Source organism: Stenella coeruleoalba (genome assembly GCF_951394435.1).
Source record: "Stenella coeruleoalba genome assembly, chromosome: 2".
Lineage (NCBI taxonomy): Eukaryota > Metazoa > Chordata > Mammalia > Artiodactyla > Delphinidae > Stenella > Stenella coeruleoalba.
Window position 1 is genome coordinate 154,472,432 of NC_137147.1, and position 21,855 is coordinate 154,494,286.

The window sequence follows — 21,855 nt, forward strand, 5'->3', positions numbered from 1 at the left end:
GTGGGATTCCTGGAATATAAGAATCAACCAACATATGAATATCAATGTAATATAGCACATTTTCAGGATAAAAGACAAAACTCCCATGACTATCTCAATTAATATGGAAAAAGCATTTGACAAAAATTCAACACCTTTTCATGATTAAAAAACTCAACAAAATAGCAACAGAGGGAAATTACTTCAACATAATAAAGGCTACATATGAAAATCCACAACTAACATCATATTCAAGGGTGAAAAACTGAAAGCTTTTCCTCTAAGAGCTTGCCTTTTTAAGGTAACCTGAATTACATTTAAATTCACAACGATATTCATTGAAATCACTGAATTCATTGAAAATATATGCATTTTTAAAACCTTTGTGAATCCACATGAAATTAATAAATAGGTCAGTGGAAAGGTAGAAGTCCAGATATTAAGAGAACTGGCTTTGTACAAAACATGAATGGAAGACAAAACAGAAAAGTGAGGTTAAAGGAAGAATGGTTATATTTGGATAGGTAAATGGGTAAGTTCTTGAGCAAAGGAAAGATGGTGTATTGTAGAGCAAATACATTTAAAGGAGCTTCCTCCAGCTGCATAGTTCAAAGCTTCCACACACATCTTACATAATAAATTTTGAAATCTATGAAGGCCTTATTCTATTTTAATGTGTGAGGTTAAGTCAACAAGAGATTTTTGTGTGGAGATGAAGAGTTTTCTTTTAAGTCTTTTAGCCTAACATAGTTTCAACTGTAGCCACAATTCAAAGATGCTGAAAAGTGGAACTAGATGAGATTCTGCTAGTGGTTTTCATTCTAGCAGGTAATTATTTTCATTACCTAAAGAGTTAAACAAGAGCCATATTTGCCGGCCATGATTTATTTGTCCTTTTTCTTCAAACAGGATAACCAAAGATACAGACAGTATTCAATAAAATAAAATAGATGAAACAAATTCTAAGAGACTGCAATGCCACATGCTACATTTAACCTAATTTTATTCATGCTTGCCTTGGGATGGGGAATAGATCATTCAGTAAAAACATACAGTAAAAACAAAATATGTCTTATCATGTACAACTTTTAAACTACAATAATGATGTACCTTAATTACGTCCATGCACACAAGTCTAACATTACAGTTCTTTTTCTTAAAATAAACACAATTAAGACTTCTAGGAGCATTTTATAATAAAGTAATTCCTAATTTTTCTTTGTAGATAGATCAAGCACCTCCAAAATACAAATTCCTATACACAGTGAGCGCTTTACTTAAAATGAATACTTAAGTAAATTAAGTACATGGACAGCCTTAGGATAAGCTGACATTATATATTCAGCTAAGTAGGCAACAAACCATAGTGCCAAATGGAAAAAGTGTATTTGCAAATAAATTTCAAAAACTACGTTAACTTTTTATAATTAAATACAGAAAATATACTGATTTGCTAAAATAAATAAGATGTGATGTAGTAACACTTCACTATAAAGAATGCATACCAGAACATTTATAAACGGTGAGTGAATCTTATTTTACTACAATAAACGCTGGCTAAATAGAAGTGCATATTGTGAAGCACTATGGGTGGTATATGTTTTGCCACATACTTTTGTTACCTTGAGGTAGATAACACATGTGTACCAAATTCGGCATTCATTTTCAGTTGCTGCTGGTATCATGTGTTTTTAAGAAATGTGTACAGTATGAAAAACTTGAAAATACTCATGAATGAAAAATGTTTTAGGAAAAAAATAGATATTTTCATGCAACTATGTACAGTCTCACTGTGTAAATTTCAAGGCAAGATTTTTGTTTCCTGTAAAACAGATCATTGTTCTATGAGAGAATGTTTTTTCCTTGTCTTAGTGCATTTCTTTTGTCTCCTCCTGCATTGCATTATTTTGCTCTATTCTTTATTTTTGTGTGCAAACGACATGCCAGTTAAAACGAAAACCATCTCACATGTAGAAAAAAAGTCTGGATTTTAAAAACCAAGAAAATATCCTTTCTAAATGACACCATCTGATTCAAGTAAAAAAATGACTTAAACACTAGTAATAAAGAAGACAAAACACATTTCATGAAGAATACAAAAAGAAATGTCTGCTGAGTGTTTTAGTTCAGATGTTTCAGAATGCTGCTGTATGTTTTATGAGGAATCTGAGGGGAAGATTTCATAGCAGAAGGTGTTAATGTGGCCTGTATTGACTTAAGTGGTGACCCAACTGGACTGTGAAACTGTGGGATGCCTATGGATTCAAGCTGCTTGTTAAAGAGGAACTCCCCACTGTTGTTCAGAAATCCTTCCTCATTTCCTCTCTCCCCAAGCTTCCCATCCTCTACCGGCTCAGTTTCTAGCATTTCAGTATCCTCTTTCCTGCTAAAGAACTTGTCCAGGTAACTGGTGTAAGTGTTTTCCTTTTCAATTTGCTCATCCTTCCTTACCTCACAACAAAACTGATTTATGAGAAAACAGTCCTCCCCACCTCCCACAAACTGGCTATCCCAAGAAGACTGGTACAAGGCTTCTAATTGAGCCAAATTGGCCATTCCTTTCTCCTGTTTTTCTCGGCTTACTGACTTGGATATCAAACTTTTCAATTCTAGTTGGGACACTGAGCTATTCAAGTCATTTAATTTGTCAACAACATCAGTAGGCTCATGTTGTGAACTAAGTTGAATAGTTCCTGCAATAAACGAATCAAAGTCAAATCCCTGATTCTTTTCCCTTTCTTTTTCAGCCAGTTGCTGTGACGCTTCCTCTAGAGCTATCTGGGCTTTAACCAATCCATTCCTTTCACATTTTGACTTGCCTTTCTTATCAGATTTTTCTTTGCTTTGTTCTTTCCAATTGGAAAGATCTATAATAAGCTTGGGTTCATAGTAATGATTAACTTCACTCTCTCTCCAAACTAAGTTATCTAAGTATGATGATGACCTCGTTTTGTAGTTACAAGTATGGCTACACTCCAGATCACAGTATTTGTTTTCATGATGATCTGAGTATTGCCAACAAGGCTCAGTAGAGTAACTGGTGTCAAAAGCAGGATCCTCCAAATACTTTTCACGATCTCCATCCAAATATTTTCGAGGATCGACTTGTACTTCTTCTTCATCAGTGACATCGGACAGAGCTCTTGGGTCAAGCTGAACTTCATCAATATCAAAGTTGTTATGTATAGGCCAATCATGCTCTGAAAACTGACAATCATGGTACCTGAAAAACATTAATACATTAGTCTTAGTCCAGGTGTATGATTTCATTTTCAAATTCACTGCGTGCCTTTTAGATCAAAACACTGTGCGTGCTAGGTCTATGATGGGATAACAGGAGTGTTAAGTCATGAGCCTTCCTCCAGGAATTTATAATATATAATCTTAACGGATAGGTAAGCTCTGTTACTATATAAAGCAATATGAGGCAATATTTGGTAATTACCAATAAAGTATATAATTATATAAAATGCATATAAACATCTGAGTGGCTGATGTACAGTTCAATTCTAACAGTTTCACACACACAAAAAAATACTTTATGGCCACAAAATGTAGATCTCTAATTTCAATCAGGTGTCATACAGATTTTCACTCTACTGGTAATAAGGCAGATAAGGACTTGATGGAAATCATCACCATGAATAGAAAAAACAAAAAAACCCAACAAGTATCCATGTATATGTTTTACTGAATGTGGTATCCTCTTACTGACACATTACAGTAAGGTGGCCACACCATGCTCAAGTAGAGGCAGACTGAGACACACATGAAAACATGGGGGGTTGAGGAGGAGGGACTAGAAAAGAGATTAGATAACTAATAAGTATGACAGAAAATGTGGAGACTGGAAAACATCCGGGTATGTGAGGAAAGAACTATACACAGATGGTAGAAATGTTCATGTGGAGAAAGAAAATGGTTGGCAGATGTGTGTAAACATACTCTCAAACACCTCAACATTTTAGGAGTAAAAAAAATGCAACAAGTGAACAAACTAATTTCGACATTAACTACTTCTTGTTCCAAAGTAGCATTTAATTTTTCCCATTATGTATATCCTAAGCAGTAATTATTAAATATTTAAATCACATAAAGGCTATTCAAAGACAGCAGTAAGTTCAACAGAAACCCAAGACCATTTCTAAATTTCTAAGACTTTTACATTGTCTTATCATTTATAATTTGAAAATAAAACTCACTATATTACGGTTCATTGAAAATAAAATAATTTTCAAAAAAAAATCTTTTTCTAATTTAGAGTCAATTTACCTTTCCCAGTTATAAATGTGACTATGAGTTTCATCCATAAGCAAAATATCATCAACTTCATCTTCAATATGAAAAGGATGACTTGAAATTGGCTCATCCATTGGAAAAGAGTAAATGCTCATGTAAGGATGGGAAAGCGCTTCTTCTGCTGTCAACCGATCCATGGGGCTGAATGTCAAAATTTGTTCCAGGAAATCCAGTGCTGCAAAACAGAGGAATAAAACACCTTAACTATACTGGAGGTCCACCAACCCATAAAGAACAAAAAGGGATTATACAATTAAAAGGTAAGTTAATTTAAGTTTTGTCAGAGAAATAAAACTAGCTTTCCTGATTCACTGATTGAAAAGACACGCGTCCAAGAAACAAAGTAAATATTTGAAATATACCCCAATCTCATATTATGGCCAGTTATAAAGAAAAAGGAATATATTAAGTTGAACCATGTGAAACTTTCATTTTTGTCAGTCAAAAATGGTCAAACAACAGCAATTTCATATGGCTCAACCTAATACATACGTCCTAATTTCAGCTCTGCAACTCACTAGCTTAGCTGAATTACTAGCTAAGCTGAATTACTAGCTATGTGGAACTGGACAGGTTATTTAAACTTGCTGAACTTCAGTTTCTTCATGTGTAGAATGGATATATAGATAGATGTCTTACAAGGTGTAAAAATTAAATGTATAGTTCTAGTGCTTAATATAAAGCCCTTTCTTCCCCTTATCTCACTGACTAGCTGTTGTACTAATTTGTTGATTTCTGTTTCACATCAATCACACTACAGCATATCACACAATGCACTTGATCATTTTAGGGCTATGGTGGAGTTACCAGAAACCCAATTCTTCCCACTCAGTCTTTTAGGCCTTCCTAAGCTCCTTTCCCAGCCTGAACCACTCTGTCACCAGCCCTCCACCACCACACACTTGTATGCCTTAGGACTGACATCAATCTTCAACTCTGAATCATTCCTACCTTCCACTTTCTCCATTTCCTAGACATACAGTGCTGATAAAAACTAGATGCAAAATCACATGTATATCTAGCTTTCTACAAATTCATACATACTGTGGAATTTCAATTTGGCCTCTGCAATTGCTTAGCAATGTTCCTCACCATCTCTTTTTTTTTTTTTTTTTTTTTGGCGGTACGTGGGCCTCTCACTGTTGTGGCCTCTCCCGTTGCGGAGCACAGGCTCCGGACGCACAGGCTCAGAGGCCATGGCTCACGGGCCCAGCCGCTCTGCGGCATGTGGGATCCTCCCAGACCGGGGCACGAACCTGTGTCCCCTGCATCGGCAGGAGGACTCTCAACTACTGCGCCACCAGGGAAGCCCCTCACCATCTCTTTATGCTATCTATCTTTCCATTATTCTCAACAGATAAACCTACTTCACATTTATCTCAATCCCTACTTCTTCACTATGGTCTATCACACATCTACTTAACCTTACTTTCTGTCTCAAAGGAAAAGCTAGCTAGCCCTTCTCTCTAAAACTAAGCTGCACTCTAGAAAGGATGCTATTCTCAATTCCCAATCTCTCATTAACATGAAAAATAGCTGACATTTATACAGCCATTTATATTTTCACCTTTTCTCCACTCCTATTATATTACCCTATCTAGGAAGTCATTTCATGATACAACAAGCTGTTGTTCTTGGTTCTCCTGCAAGAGTCAGTCTTAGGCCAGGGCCCATGTGTCTCAAGGCAAGAGACAATCTGAGGCATAGAGTTATGAATGGTTGACTCAGCATAATCACCATCCTTGGAAGGAAATATATCCAGCTACATAAGAGGAATATACTCTAAAATCCCTAGCATTTGGGAACAGTAGATAGCAGGTAGAAAGAGGCAGAGGTAACAAAGAAGGTAGTCAGGCTGATGGACTTCCCTGGTGGCGCAGTGGTTAAGAATCTGCCTACCAATACAGGGGACGGGTTCAATCCCTGGTTCGGGAAGATCCCACATGCCGCGGAGCAACTAAGCCCGTGTGCCACAACTATTGAGCCTGTGCTCTAGAGCCCACAAGCCACAACTACTGAGCCCGCATGCCACAACTACTGAAGCCTGTGTGCCTAGAGCCCATGCACAACAAGAGAAGCCACCGCAATGAGAAGCCCACACACCGCAAGGAAGAGCAGCCCCTGCTTACCGCAACTAGAGAAAGCCTGTGCGCAGCAACAAAGACTCAACGCAGAAAAAAAAAAAAAGAAAGTAGTCAGGCTGAGCTCCCAAATGTATGCAAAGAAAAAAACATTTCCATCATTGTTGAAAATGCTATTGGATAGCACTGTTCTGGAGGAAATCGGTCTATTTACTACAATGGTGTTGAAGTATGCTAAGATATAGAAATAAGTGGTAAATCTTTCACCACTCTTATTCAACATAGTTTTGGAAGTCCTAGCCACAGCAATCAGAGAAGAAAAAGAAATAAAAGGAATACAAATTGGAAAAGAAGTAAAACTGTCACTGTTTGCCAATGACATGATACTATATATAGAAAATCCTAAAGATGTCACCAGAAAACTACTAGAACTAATCAATGAATTTGCTAAGGTTGCAGGATACAAAATTAATGCACAGAAATCTCTGGCATTCCTATATACCAACAACAAAAAATTCAGAAAGAGAAACTAAGGAAACACTCCCATTTACCATTGTAACAAAAAGAATAAAATACCTAGGAACAAACCTAAGGAGGCAAAAGACTTGTACTCAGAAAACTATAAAACACTGATGAAAGAAATCAAAGATGACGTAAACAGATGGAGAAATATACCATGTTCTTGGATTGGAAGAATCAATAATGTGAAAATGACTATACTACCCAAAGCAATCTACAGATTCAATGCAGTGGCATTCTTCACAGAATTAGAACAGAAATTTTTACAATTCGTATGGAAACACAAAAGACCCCGAACAGCCAAAGCAATCTTGAGAAAGAAAAATGGGAGTTGGAGGAATCAGGCTCCTCAACTTCAAACTATACTACAAAGCTACAGTAATCAAGACAGTATGGTACTGGCACAAAAACAGAAATACAGATCAATGGTAAAGGATAGAATGCACCGAGATAAACCCACACACATATGGGCACCTAATTTACAACAAAGGAGGCAAGAACATTCAATGGAGAAAAGACAGCCTCTTCAATAAGTGGTGCTGGGAAAACTGGACAGCTACATGTAAAAGAATGAAATTTGAACACTACCTAACACCATACACAAAAATAAACTCCAAATGGATTAAAGACTTAAATGTAAGACCAGACACTATAAAACTCTTAGAGGAAAACATAGGAAAAACACCCTTTGACATAAACCACAGCAAGATCTTTTTAGACCCACCTCCTAGAGTAACGGAAATAAAAACATAAATAAACAAATGGGACCTAATTAAACTTAAATGCTTTTGCACAGCAAAGGAAACCATAAAGAAGACAAAGACAACCCTCAGAATGGGAGAAAATATTTGCAAATGAAACAACAGACACAGGATTAATCTCCAAAATATAAAAACAACTCATGGAGCTCAATATCAAAAAAACAAACAATCCAGTTAAAAAATGGGTGGAAGGCCTAAATAGACATTTCATCAAGGAAGACATATAGATGGCCAAGAGACACATGAAAAGATGCTCAACATCACTAATTATTAGAGAAATGCAAGTCAAAACTACAATGAGGTATCACCTCACGCTGGTCAGAATGGCCATTATCAAAAAAGCTAGAAACAATAAATGCTGGAAAGGGTGTGGTGAAAAGGGAACCCTCCTGCACTGTTGGTGGGAATATAAATTGATACAACCACTATGGAAAACAGTATGGAGTTCCTGAAAAAACTAAAATTAGAACTACCATATGACCCAACAATCCCACTACTGGGCATATACCAAGAAAATCATAATTCAAAAAGAGACATGTACCACAATGTTTATTGCAGCACTATTTACAATAGCCAGGACATAGAACCAACCTAAATGTCCATCAACAAATGAATGGATAAAGAAGATGTGGCACATATATCCAGTGGAATATTACTCAGCCATCAAAAGAAATGAGTTATTTGTAGTGAGGTGGATGGACCCAGAGTCTGTCATACAAAGTAAAGTAAGTCAGAAAGAGAAAAACAAATACCGTATGCTAACGCATATATGTGGAATCTAAAAAAGAAAAAAAAAAAACGGTACTGATAAACCTAGTTGCACGGCAGGAATAAAGGGGTAGATATCAAGAATGGACTTGACATGGGGTGGGAGGGCAAAGCTGGGGCAAAGTGAGCATAGCATCGACATATATACACTACCGAATATAAAATGGTTGGCTGGTGGGAAGCAGCAGCATAGCACGGGAGATCAGCTCGGTGCTTTGTGATGACCTAGAGAGGCAGGATAGGGAGGATGGGAGGGAGCTTCCAGAGGGAGGGGATATGGGGATATGTGTTATGCATATGGTTGATTCACTTTGTTGTGCAGCAGAAACTAACACAGTATTATGAAGCAATTAGACTCCAATAAAGATCCATTAAAAAAAAAGAAATTAAGTGGTAAACTATAGAGAAAGGGAGGATGAAAGGTAAGAATGGAGGGAAATTTAAGACTGGGTATTCATCTAACGACACTAGTGGGAACAGGGTTCCTAGTAGTCTTAATGTGTTAATTCACATGTACTTAATCTTATTTGCTTTTTCCCTCCGATGATCATGAACAGAACGTGAGAAAAGCTTAAGATGTTTAGGAAACTATATATTCCTATCTTTATGATTCATGAAAGAACTATTACAATCCTGGCATTGATGTAGCTAAATACAGTATGATAATTCTTAAAGATAATGAGACACAATCAACTTTTACAAAAGATGTTTTTCATGTCTAATGCTCTTCTTTTAAAGAATGTTATCTTATTACAGATAACTATTACAGGAGTTAGACTTTTGTATCTTATTTATATCAACAAACCCTAAAGATATGTCTTATTTTGAGATATGAAATTAATTACTTTAGTGGTCAACAGTTTTGATTCTCCCCAAGTTCCTACTACTTTCAAGTCTGCACAAACTCTCACATTTAGCACCTAATATTACTAACAGTGATCTGCCAACTTTTATGTAGGAAGTTTGCTCACATGGAGTTTTGATCTCTCCTCCTTCTCTTCCTTGCTCTGAAACCTTTGCTTTCCCTGACTCAATTCCCTCTTTCATATCTAAATCACATTTATATTCACACCCACACTTATGTATCATATAACCCTCACAGAACCCCATTCCAGCTTAGTGAGAGTCAGTGATTAATCTGTTCACCTAGCGTAGACAATCAGAGGTGTAAGCTGGAAAAGTAGATGGAGTTAGAACCAGGAGAGAGGGGTTACTTTCTGGAATCTAGAAAATTATTCAGAGCAAAGAAACAGATCCCAGCCTAAGTGCCAGGCCAAAAAAGGGAAAGCCAGTGCTGAAGTTTTAGGTATACCTTAAAGTGTCTAAAGACTATTTGCGAGAATGCTACATATCTAAGGATAAAAAGCTAAAGCTTCCCTACACAAATCCTGCTTACACACAAACACACCATTACATGATGCCTACTCTTCAGTCACAATACCTTCTCGACTAATTCCCGGAAGCAGCTGAGTTAAAGGTTTGTGTGGCTCAGTCATGTCATTTCTAATGTAAACTGGAATAACGCTGAGAAGCTCCTGACGATCTTCCTCATGTACGACAGGAATAGATTCTAAAATCAGCTGCATCTGTTCAAGTTCATGTGCACCTGAGATCAAAAAAACACCAAATACAACAGGAATAAACACACTGTTTACTTATTGGCAATAAACATTCTAAAGCTATAGGAAAGTAACTTAAATATTGTAATGAACACTGGGGGGAAAATTGTTTTAACTGAATCATTAATCAGCAGATTTCACTGCACTGAATATCATCATCAACCTGCTCAAAAAGCATATCTATTTCAATTACTGCTCACTGATATGTTTAGTTTTAGCTGCTTTGTTTCCATAAGAAATTGACTTGAAGTCTGGCCTCATATTAAGGTACCATGAAGTAGTGAAAAAAGCAATGAATTGAGATTTAAAGACCTAGAATCTAGTCCTAACTATACCACTAATTAACTCACTGTAACTCTGAGAATACTTAACATGGTGATGACTTAATTTCACTCTCAATAAAACAGAGGCCTGGACTAGATTTGTGAAACAAAAAGTTTTATAGTTATATATTAGGCTCAGTTAACATTTCAGGACCACTATTAAAGAAATAAAAGGGGAAACACTTCAGGCTAAATGGGCAACTAAAATTTTAAAAAAAACCATTCATTTGCTTTTCCACTTATTTCTAGAAATTCATTCAACATTCAAAATTTTTCTTGAGTGCCTACTATGAGCAAGGCACTTTAGAATACATCTATGAAACAAAACCGAGCAAGTTCCTGCTTTCATAAAGCTCACAATCTAATGGAGGAAGACAGATAATAACTCTGTAAACATTCACATCAAACGGTGACAAATGCTATGAAGAAAAATAGAGTAAGCTAAGGGGGACAGGAGCACTGTTGGGGGTAGGGTTAATTTATATTAACAACCAAGGATGACCAAGGAAGGCCTCACTGAGAAGCTGAAAATTAAGGAAGTTAGGAAACACACCATACATTCATATGGAGGAAAGGAGTTCCAGGAAGATGAGAAAAGGCCCAAAGGCCTACAGGAGACAGTGGGCTTGGGATGTCCAAGAAACAACAATTAGGCAAGTGTAGCTCAAGTAGAGTGGCTCGGGGGGAAGTGATAGGAGATGAGGTCAGTGGTACCAGAACAAAAGAGTTTACTTTATCCTGAATTTGATAAGAAGCCATTGTAGAGTTTTGAACACAGAAATGACATGAGCGATGTTTTCAGAGAACTACTACACTGCTATGTGGTAACTAGACCACAGACAGCAAAGGTTAAAGCAGGAAAGCCAGTTAGGAGGTCATGCATTAGACCAGGAGAGGCATAATGGTTTACTGAACTGGCAGGAGGTGGGTAGTGATAGAGATACTAACAAGCAGTTAGATTCAGGACATATTTTGAAGGAAGAGCCTGCAAGATCTGTGCTGAGAGAAGTGAAAGATGATGCCAAGATTTTGGCCTGAGCAACTAAGAAGTGGGTCTGGTTTACTAAGATGAGGAAGAGAGCAGAAAGAGAAAGTATGAGGGAGAAATATCAGGAAGTCAGTTTTGGATAGGTTAAATTTAAGATGCCATTAGACATCCAAGTGGAGATACTGAGTAAGACCGAAAAATAAGGCTAGGACACTTACCATAGGTTAAAAATACACAGATTTCCAATGAATGCTTAGTCCTTGCCTTTATTGCTCTGTTAATATATTGAGGCCTATACTAATCAACACTTAGATCTCCCTCATGTTGCTTTTACTGGATGGATCACAAACCTACCGAAGAGGCTTTAGAAGGGAACTATCACTGAATCTTTCAAATCATTTCACTTGTTTGAGTTCTTGTTAAAATTCTCTTTAATTAAATGTTTAAAGTTTAAAGCGTTTAAGATCGAAAATTACATTATTTAGAGGTTTTTTTTTTTTAAATCCACCTTAACTAAAAACTCTCTCACGCATGTTTTTAGACTCCTTCATAGCACCAAACTCTGCAAAAATTGGTTGTTTCTGAAATATCACAGCAGTCAGGCAACAGGATATGGCAAATCAAGCAACAGGGTTGACAGGGGACACAGAAAGAATTACAGAATTTTCAACAACTGCTAAAAAATTTTACCAGGAAGTGACAAACACTGACAGAATCAGGCAACTCAGGTATCATTTAACACAAATAACCTAACAAATACTATGGATCTACAAAATATGAAATTATGTTTAAGAAGATATATGCTAAAGAACACTAGAATTCTGACTAAATTTACTGAGTGAACAATTCAGTGAATACGTAAGTTTTCTCAATTTTTTAGATATTAAAACCATTTTATCTTTTCATTTTAATATTCTACACTACAATAAATTGTTTTAAATCTTACATAAGTCTTGCTTCATAGATATATACAAAATTATTTCTCTCTCGGATAATTTTTTCCCCTGTATTTTAAAATTTCTAACCTGCAAAGAGGGTTTTACCAGTCAGCATTTCAGCAAAGATGCAGCCTGCAGCCCACATGTCAATCGCTTTCGTATAATTATTAGGAGAAAGTAAAAGACGTGGAGATCTGTACCATTTAGTAACCAATCCTTCAGAAAGATGACCCTGAAAAAGGAACAAAAATATACTTTTTACTTTAGCTGAATAACAGTACATAAAAAACATGATTCACTAAAGAATCCTTAATCTAAAAACAAACTGTAATTGTAAAATCCTAAAACAATACTGTTGATTTCTATGCCTATTTTCAAGTCTCTTGCACTTGTGAGCATGAATGGAGGTTAAACTCCCCCTGTAATGTACCATCTATAAAATTATGTTCACGTGAAGTCTGCTAACCAAAGTATACAATAAGAATTTAGTGTTAGGGCTTCCCTGGTGGCGCAGTGGTTGAGAGTCCGCCTGCCGATGCAGGGGACACGGGTTCGTGCCCCAGTCCGGGAAGATCCCACATGCCGCGGAACGGCTGGGCCCGTGAGCCATGGCCACAGAGCCTGTGCGTCCGGAGCCTGTGCTCCGCAACGGGAGAGGCCACAACAGTGAGAGGCTCGCGCCACAAAAAAAAAAAAAAAAAAAGAATTTTAGTGTTAACTCTAGGCCACATATTCAAAACAGGTTTCAGAGGAAGAGCTATTTTTCATTTCAAGTCTCAAGTTAATAAAGGAGCAGGTATGCTTTAAATCAATGAGAGAAAGGCAGGAAAGAGCACCAGAGGTGCTATTTAAAAACGCATTGCTGGGGCTTCCCTGGTGGCGCAGTGGTTAAGAATCCTCCTGCCAATGCAGGGGACACAGGTTCAAGCCCTGGTCTGGGAAGATCCCACATGCTGCAGAGCAACTAAGCCTATGCACCACAACTACCGAGCCCTCGTGCCGCAACTACTGAAGCCTGCACACCTAGAACCCATGCTCCGCAACAAAAGAAGCCACCACAATGAGAAGCCCACACACCACAACGAGTAGCTTCCGCTTGTTGCAACTAGAGGAAGCCTGTGCACAGCAACGAAGACCCAACGCAGCCAAAAATAAATTAATTAATTTTAAAAATAAATAAAATAAAAATGCATTGCCAATCTCCTTACTGACAATCCAGCAGACCTGGCTTTACTGCATACCCCATTCCTAATCAATTTTACTACTTTACATTTATGAATTGTTTGACAGAAACAGTTACACATATATTGCCTTATTTCATCTTCAAAACAACCCTGAGAAAATGTGAAGGTAGATATTAACACAGATTAAAGAATCTGCTTAAGGTCATATAGCTTAGTTGGATGTAGAAATTAACTCAATTTTAGATAGTGTAACTTCTAGTTCAGTGTTCCATCTACAATACTTTACTGTTATCCATAAAGAGGATGTGGTCATCCATTTCATTTTGGTACTCAATTTCTATGTTAAAGTTGTTTTTTTTTAAAATTAATTATACTCAATGTGAGATGATACATGAAAATGAAAAGATTTGTCTGAAACATGTGCTATGGGAAGCCAAGCAAGCAGGCCTCCCACGGATGCTTTATAACCAAAGCAGCTCCATTTTTACATTTTGAACATCAGGATCCCACATATGATTTCATTTGAAAACTAAAAGACCAGAGTTCAGCTCAGAAAATTAAAGCAAGCTTTTATTTAAGGCAAAGTTACTATGAATCCTTCTGGCTATTCTTATTGTATACTTTATGCGAATTTAGATTTCAAACTAAACTAAGTTTACTAAACAAGGCAAAACAGAATAGTATACTCGAATGGACCAAAAAAAGGCATAAAAGTTGAAATAGCAACCCCTATTACCTTCAGATAGAACCACCTTCTGCCCTAAACACATAAGGATATATCCTACTTTTAAATAAGGGAGAATTTCAGTTATATAATAAATATAAATATATAAATCAATATAATAAATAACCATACACTTTTAAGAATTTGTATTTAATCAGGATTCTACTCCACCTTCATTTCAAACACAGGGAGACTGTGAATGGAAAAAAGGTACTATGTAAAGTTTAATACAATTAACTAAAATTTCTGCCACAACACACAAAGGAAACATAGCACTTATATCTGATGATGTATATCAGTTTAAAGGTCTGTCTCAGCTGACTTTCCACATACCTTATGGGAATAATGAGGATCCATGATCCGTGCAAGACCAAAGTCGCCTATCTTCAGCACCAAGTCTTCAGTATTAATGAAAAGATTAGCTGGTTTGAGATCTCTGTGCAGTACGTTTGCTGAGTGAATATATTTGAGCCCACGTAGCAGCTGATACATGAAAAGCCTGGCATGCTCTTCCAGTAACGGGCCCTGCTCCAGGACATTAGCCAAGTCTGTCTCCATGTACTCCTGAACAATGTAAACACTGTTCAGTTCAGTAAGAGAGCCCACATCATCTGTTAACTGGCTTCCACTAGGACCAAGAATTTCAAACACCTTCACAATGTTATCATGGTCAAGTCTTCTAATAATTTTGATTTCACGCAGAGCATGTTTAACACTCTGGGGATCGGTAAGGACAATTTTCTTGATGGCTACTCTTTTGTCACAGTCATTGTCTACAGCAGAAAAAACCAAGCCATTGCCTCCACAACCCAATGGTTTTAAGTCCATATACCTAGAGCCCAGATCAAAACCATGAATGTTCATGAGACTTTCAAATTTCTCTGCCATTCTGAAACCCTTACTATTGCCTTTTCCTTTCGTATTGTTGAACTTGTGTAAATAAGGAAGAAAGCTGGCATCAAAAGGAAAGATCTTTCAAAAAGGTAGAAAAAAAACAATTTTGCTTCCACAGCAAGATGGTTTCATTGCATATGCCAACCAGGCCCGTTGAGTTCCCCTTAGATTTAAAGCTCAAAAAGCTCTACTCATACTGAGAATTAAAAAGATTGCAGTACTCATAGTTCAAGAAAGGGGCAGCAACTCTGCAGACATTTAAAGAAAACACTCAAGAAACTCAAACGGAATGAAATGACATACTATGCACTCAGATTTACTGTGCTGAAGGATTTAACATTTAACAAAAATGTGAATAAATATGCACACAACAGGCTTCTATGAACATTCTCCTCACAGTGCAGATACATTCAGTGTTGGACTGGTCCTGAGCAGCATCATTCTAAGGTGCTGGTAAGCACTATTTCCGTTTTGCTTCTTTTCTTCCTTTGTTGCTGTATATTTCAACAGGAAGCCCTGGTGGCTGTTGGTTAACAGAAGATGTCTTTTGTTAGTGATCAGGTGGCTCCAGCTCACCACAATCACAATCAAAGCTACCGTCCATCTTACTCTGATACAACCTGGAGGATGAGAAAAAAGAAGGAAAAGAGTCACCACTGTAGGAAATGCTTTTTTTTTTTTGGCTGCACCTTGTGACAGGCGGAACTTCCCCGACCAGGGATCAAACCCATACCCCCTGCAGTGTAAGCGAGGAGTCTTAACCACTGGACCACCAGGGAAGCCCAGGACATGCTCTTTTATTCAACTCTATAAAATGACACAACTGGGCATTTAGCTATAGGCTACTACTGGTACATTAAACTTACGTATTTATAGTCACTAAATGGAAAGATGACCCTCAATCAAAAACAGCTATCCATGTTGTAAGCAATTCACATGTGTTGGCTCAGACTCCAGATCCCACCATACTAGATTCTTTATATTATTTAGGTCATTAGCTTGTATAATTTCTTAAATGTCAATGAGCAAAGGAAGGCTCAGAATATTTTTAAAGAATTCTCTAGAATTTTTGAGGGGTAAAGCATTAGTAACATTTTTCTAAAAATATATATATAATAGCCTGCAATGTGTTAGTTTGTTAAAGAACATGTTTACTGGGCTTCCCTGGTGGCGCAGTGGTTGAGAGTCCGCCTGCCGATGCAGGGACATGGGTTCGTGCCACGGTCTGGGAAGATCCCACATGCCGCGGAGCGGCTGGGCCCGTGAGCCATGGCCACTGAGCCTGCGCGTCCGGGAGCCTGTGCTCCGCAACAGAAGAGGCCACAGCAGTGAGAGGCCCACACACCGCAAAAAAAAAAAAAAAAGAACATGTTTACTTATTAACTCTGCCTAACAATATCTAATGAACGAAAGTGTAGCAGTACAAATAAGAAATTTGCCGAGCATGTTCTTAAATTTACATAGGAGTGAACTTAAACAGTGAATAAACCTATGAATAAAACCCATGAAATGATGTTTAACTTCACTGGTAATCAGAAAAATTACTTCATGAAGATAACATTTCAGATTGATTAAGAGTCAGCTGTTAATATCAAGTCTGGAGAGCAATGTGGAAAAACAGGAACTTTCATACAATATTGGTGAGAGTTTAAATCAGTAAGACCATCAAAGAGCAATTTGGCATAAGCAAATAAATAAGGATCATACCTATGACTTGGCAATTTTTCTTCACGGACAGGTCCCTAGAGAAATGCTTGCAAATGAACATGCAAATGTTCATTTTCTTTGTAAGGGCAAAATATCAAAAAAAGCCTAAACTTTCAACAATAAGAGAATAAATGAGTTATACTCATATAGTGAACTACTATATAATAGTAAAAAATGAATAGAGATGGTTGAAATCACCAAATACACACTAAATTTAAAAAGCAAATGCAGAGAGAAATGTGCATGCTGAAACCAGTTATATCAAGTGCAAAATGATGCTTTTAGGGTGCATACAGATGTAGCAAAAGTAAAAAAAACATAAGATTGATAAATAACCAATTCATAATAATGATTACCTTGAGGAATAAAGGAAGGGATAAGAATCAGGGTAGGATTACACAGCACTCTTCAACTGTATCTTTAATGTGTTAGTTCTTAAAAAAAAACTGAAGTGTGACAAATTATTAGAATGTTACAGTTAGGTGGTATGTAAATGAAGAGCTCACATTATAGTGGGGGAATACAGGCAGACAAAAATGTAAAACACAGATATTAGATGGCAATAAGTGTTGTGGAAAAATAAAACAGAGAAAGAGGACAGGGAGGGTAGTTAGGAAATGCCTCTCTGATAAAGTGTTATTGGAGCAAAGCTCTAAAGGAGGAAGTAAGGAAGTGGGTATGCCTTAGGGATGCTATGTGGGAGAAACTGTTGTAGACAGAGGGACTAGGACTGGAAAGCCACTAAGGTGAGTGTCTCATGTCCCAGAAGCAACTAGGAGGGCAATGTCGTAGCTCATGTACATGCCTATGAGCATGTAATACAGCCTAACTAACCCTTACATGGAAAGGCTTCCTGTTGCTTTAAAAAAATTTTTTTTTTTTTATTTTTGGCTGTGTTGGGTCTTCGTTGCCGCGTGCGGGCTTTCTCTAGGTGTGGCGGTGCGCGGGCTTCTCATTGTGGTGGCTTCTCTTGTTGTGGAGCACAGGCTCTAGGTGCATGGGCTCAGTAGTTGTGGCTCGCGGGCTCTAGAGAGCAGGCTCAGGAGTTGTGGCACACTGGCTTAGGTGCTCCACGGCATGTGGGATCTTCCCAGACCAGGGCTCGAACCCGTGTCCCCTGCATTGGCAGGTGGATTCTTAACCACTGTGCCACCAGGGAAGCCCTGGTTTCCTGTTGCTGACTTTTGATCTTAAAGCTGGTATAGGGGCATATACAGTGCTATTTTCTGAATCGGTCTGAAGAGATTGGAAATAGGACAGCTGTAATAGTCCTTTGTTCAAAGAGCTAATCGTTTAAAGGCCAGGAGAAAATTTATCATTGTATGAAATAAACCAGTCCATTCCGAACCTGAACATGTAACAACTTACAATCACCTTCAGGTGTGGCCTAAGAACTGCTAGGACCCAAACACATCAGCTATTTCACAGTGGTGAAGCTTTCGTACAACAGAGGAATCTGCCTTTATTTTCTGCCTGCTTCATTCACATTCCTACATACTTCACATGTGGAAACACAAGGTTCTGAAAAATAAAATAAGGTAACAGCATTTGCCTCAATCTGAGCAAATGCTTCAATTCTGAGAAATCCACAAACATTAAAAATAATGTGTGAAGGAGAAACTGATGACACTAATAACTCAGAGACTAAGTAGATAAATGATCCTAATGGCAATAGCTTATTTAATAAAAACTGATTATTTACTATCCCTGAGTTATTTTAATAAATATGAGTGTTTCTTACATCTACTTAATATTGTGAAAGACGTTAATAGCATAATAGCTTTCTTTGTTTCACTATGACAGAGATGGTTTCTTCTGCATGCAAGTATTTTGTCTGCTTCTCAGAAATAAAAAAATAAACACAGACTCCACAGACTCCGAAAAATTCTGTAGCTTATCAGTCTATTTGTAGTAAAACATTTAAAAGTTAAATTAAGGTTTACAAATAAACTTTTAAATAAAAAAATACTTCAGATTTTTAAAGGGCTTTAATTAATATTGTGTGCCTCCCCCCACTCCAATTTTTTCTATTTGTATACATCTTGATTCTTCCTGTTCCCTACCAAATATCTTAGAAAAAAATCAGTATATGTCAGGACTTCCCCGGTGGTCCAGTGGGTAAGACTCCATGATCCCTATGAAGGGGGCTGGGATTCAATCCCTGGTTGGGGAACTAAATCCTGCATGCATGCCACTACTATGAGTCTGCATGTGGCAACTAAAAGATCCTGCGTGCCACAACTAAGACCCAGTGCAGCCTAAGTAAATAAATAAATAAATAAATAAATAACAATGATTCTTAAAAAAAAATAAAATAATTGTTCATTAAAAAAAGTATTTTTCAAAGGCTGTCCACTGTTTCTGAAATTTACATTTCTAGTCTCCATGTGAAATAGAATGTTTGTTCACACCTACCTTCTTGCCCAACATAGACAATTCCTTAAAGCTCAGTCAAGTTTTAAGTTTTTGATAAAGGTACATTTTTATGTCAGTTTAACAGACTTGACATAAGAACAGTAAAACCTCTAGGTACTCTCTTAAGCTTCTAGTTTACTAATATAGCAATCATGGGCAAGCAGAAATAAGGCTTTGCTAAAAACAACACCACTGGGACTTCCCTGGTAGTCCTATGGTAAAGAATCCACCTTGCAATGCAGGGGGCGTGGGTTCGATCCCTGGTTGGGGAACTAAGATCCTGCGTGCCCTGGGACAACTAAGCCTGCGAGCCTCAACAAGAGAGCCCACGCGCTGCAACCTACAGAGCCCCCGCACTCTGGAGCCCGTGTACCACAACTAGAGAGAGAAAACTCGCACACCACAACTAGAGAGAGAAAACCCAAGCGCCACTAGAGAGAGAAAACCCGCACACCACAACTAGAGAGAAACCCAAGCGCCGGAATGAAGAGATCCCGCATGCCTCAACAAAGATCTCATGTTCCTCAACGAAGACCCGACGTGCCCCCGCCCCACGAAGAAAAACACCACTATCATCCAAGAGCACGACAGTAGGAACTGCAGCCAGATTATGAGAGAGACATCTTTACTCAGATTATGAGAGATCTCTGCTCAAGACCTCCAACCACAACTGCCCCCTTTCAATTTCAGTGAGACCAAGAAGCACTACAGAGCAGAAACAAGTGGAAGGATGAGAATGCCTCTTCAGAAATCTCAATGACTGGTCAGCATTTACGGGGTAAAGAGTGGGTAAAAATTCATCTTGGGGAAGGCAGGAGTTTTACCTACGCTGAGAACTGCAGAGTTCTCATTATAGATTCAGATGATGACTATATTGAAAGCCTTAAGCAGACTTTACAGAAATGAGACCAATCTAAAGAAACAAGGTAATATTTATCAACAAAACTGTAATTCCACTAGACAGTGAGGACTGTACCAATAAAAAATTGGCGGGGGGGGGGTAAAGGAGAATATCCCATTATTTACAATAGTGCTTGCTCAGTGAGTTGCCTCACTGTCTGTGAGTAGTACTCTTTGAAGTCCTTCAGTATCTATTAGACCAAAAGCTATTTATTTAGCACCTTTTCATCCAGGAGCTTGAAGAATAAGCTCACCTTAAACAGTAAGTTGGAGGTAATGTTATACCTCTGCATGATAAAGTAGATCCAGTAAATGTTTCCAATTCAGTCCCACTCCATTCAGCAAGTATTTGCTAATTATATGTTATGTACTTGTCAATATACTAAGCACTGGGGATAAAATGGTAAGTAAAAATAGGCTTGGGCCCTGTCCTCATGGAGTTTATGGTATGGTTGGAGACAAACAATAAACTAACAATATGAAAAAGGAGAATGCAGAAGGGAAAAATGGTTCCAGATGGTACAGGATGGTATGAGAGCCTAGACACTGGGGGATCTGACGTAATTAGAGGTCAGGAAGCCCTAAAAAGCCAGAGGTCTCCCATGCTCCTCCTTAGTGACCATGAAAACAGCTTCTTCCTTATCACCTTGACCCTCATGGCAGTTATATTCCAAATCCTGATCTCTCCAATCACCTCCATCTTTCATATCCATCAGGGAGTTCCACGGGCATGCACATGCAACTCAACTGGATCAGCAGATTACTCATCAGAGCATTCTCCATCCACATCACCAACCTCTAGAAATGTCTCATTTATACCATTTTCTCCACCATCTTTCATGTTTAACCCCATAAAAGCAAAGTTCAAGGCTTAGACTCTGGAAGGATCTGTGATTCTATATTCCTTTTGCACTTTCCACACACTTCAAGGGAGGAAAGGGAAAACTATGACAGGACAGCAACTTAAAAATGACCCTTCCCACCACCTTTGCAATTTCTGCCTGCAAATATTACCCGTTCCTACCAACATCAGGGTTGACACTGCGTTTGTTGCTTGGAGAGAGATCACTGGTTAAGTTTTAATTAGCTGAATCAATGTTGTTTTGTTTTTAACAATTTGGTAGATAAAATGAAGTACAAAGAATGATTTATAAGGATGAAACTGGCTCTTTGGTTTTCTTTCAGTGATTCACCATAACATGGAAGTAAAAGCTCTCTATGTAGCCCAGGCTGAGTACCAGTTTCCAACATTTACATGCAGTTTCCTGAAGCTGCATTAGCCACAACTGTTGCCTCAAGCTCTCCTTTCTTCCTGAAATTGTCTCCTGCTTTCAGTCAGTTAGCCTACCCCTACACCAAGAGAAATGCAGGTACTCTGAGTCAAGCCTAAGTGTATGAAGTAAAGTTATAAAATGCAAAAGAAAGAAAAGACAGTAGAATAACTTCACTCTGCCCCATCTCCACATTCTACAGAAATTGGATTTTCTTTCCTTTCTTATCCAGGAACAACCTGGTCAGTGTCACAAAGTACAAAGTTTGAGGTGAGGGCCTTAAACATAAAGGTTATTTGTCCGGTTTTCTCTTCCATCTTCTATTCTGCTGCTTCTGAGGTTAAATGCTGACTTGGGTCATCTGGCCTGATCATACTCACTCAAACACCCCCCCCACACCACCCCCCGAGCTCTTGCCTATTTAGCTCTTTTCCAGGGTGAAGTGAGTAATTTGAGTTAACTGGCATTCAGCCAGCCTCACATCT

The 21,855-nt window shown here is 38.0% G+C and overlaps 1 protein-coding gene across 2 annotated transcripts in view; it reads right to left on the minus strand.

The window, feature by feature from the left end:
* Positions 1–965: 965 nt before the first annotated feature.
* MAPK6 (mitogen-activated protein kinase 6) overlaps positions 966–21,855 on the minus strand; it is a 35,590-nt gene continuing 14,700 nt past the window's right edge. For both annotated transcript variants that reach the window (XM_079914874.1, XM_079914875.1), the window contains exons 2-6: positions 14,517–15,697; positions 12,363–12,507; positions 9,849–10,013; positions 4,252–4,453; positions 966–3,202 (exon numbers count right to left, since the gene is read on the minus strand). In XM_079914874.1, the coding sequence (XP_079771000.1) occupies positions 2,101–3,202; positions 4,252–4,453; positions 9,849–10,013; positions 12,363–12,507; positions 14,517–15,071 (2,169 nt within the window). In that variant the 5' untranslated portion in view covers positions 15,072–15,697 and the 3' untranslated portion in view covers positions 966–2,100. The remainder of the gene's footprint in view (positions 3,203–4,251; positions 4,454–9,848; positions 10,014–12,362; positions 12,508–14,516; positions 15,698–21,855) is intronic.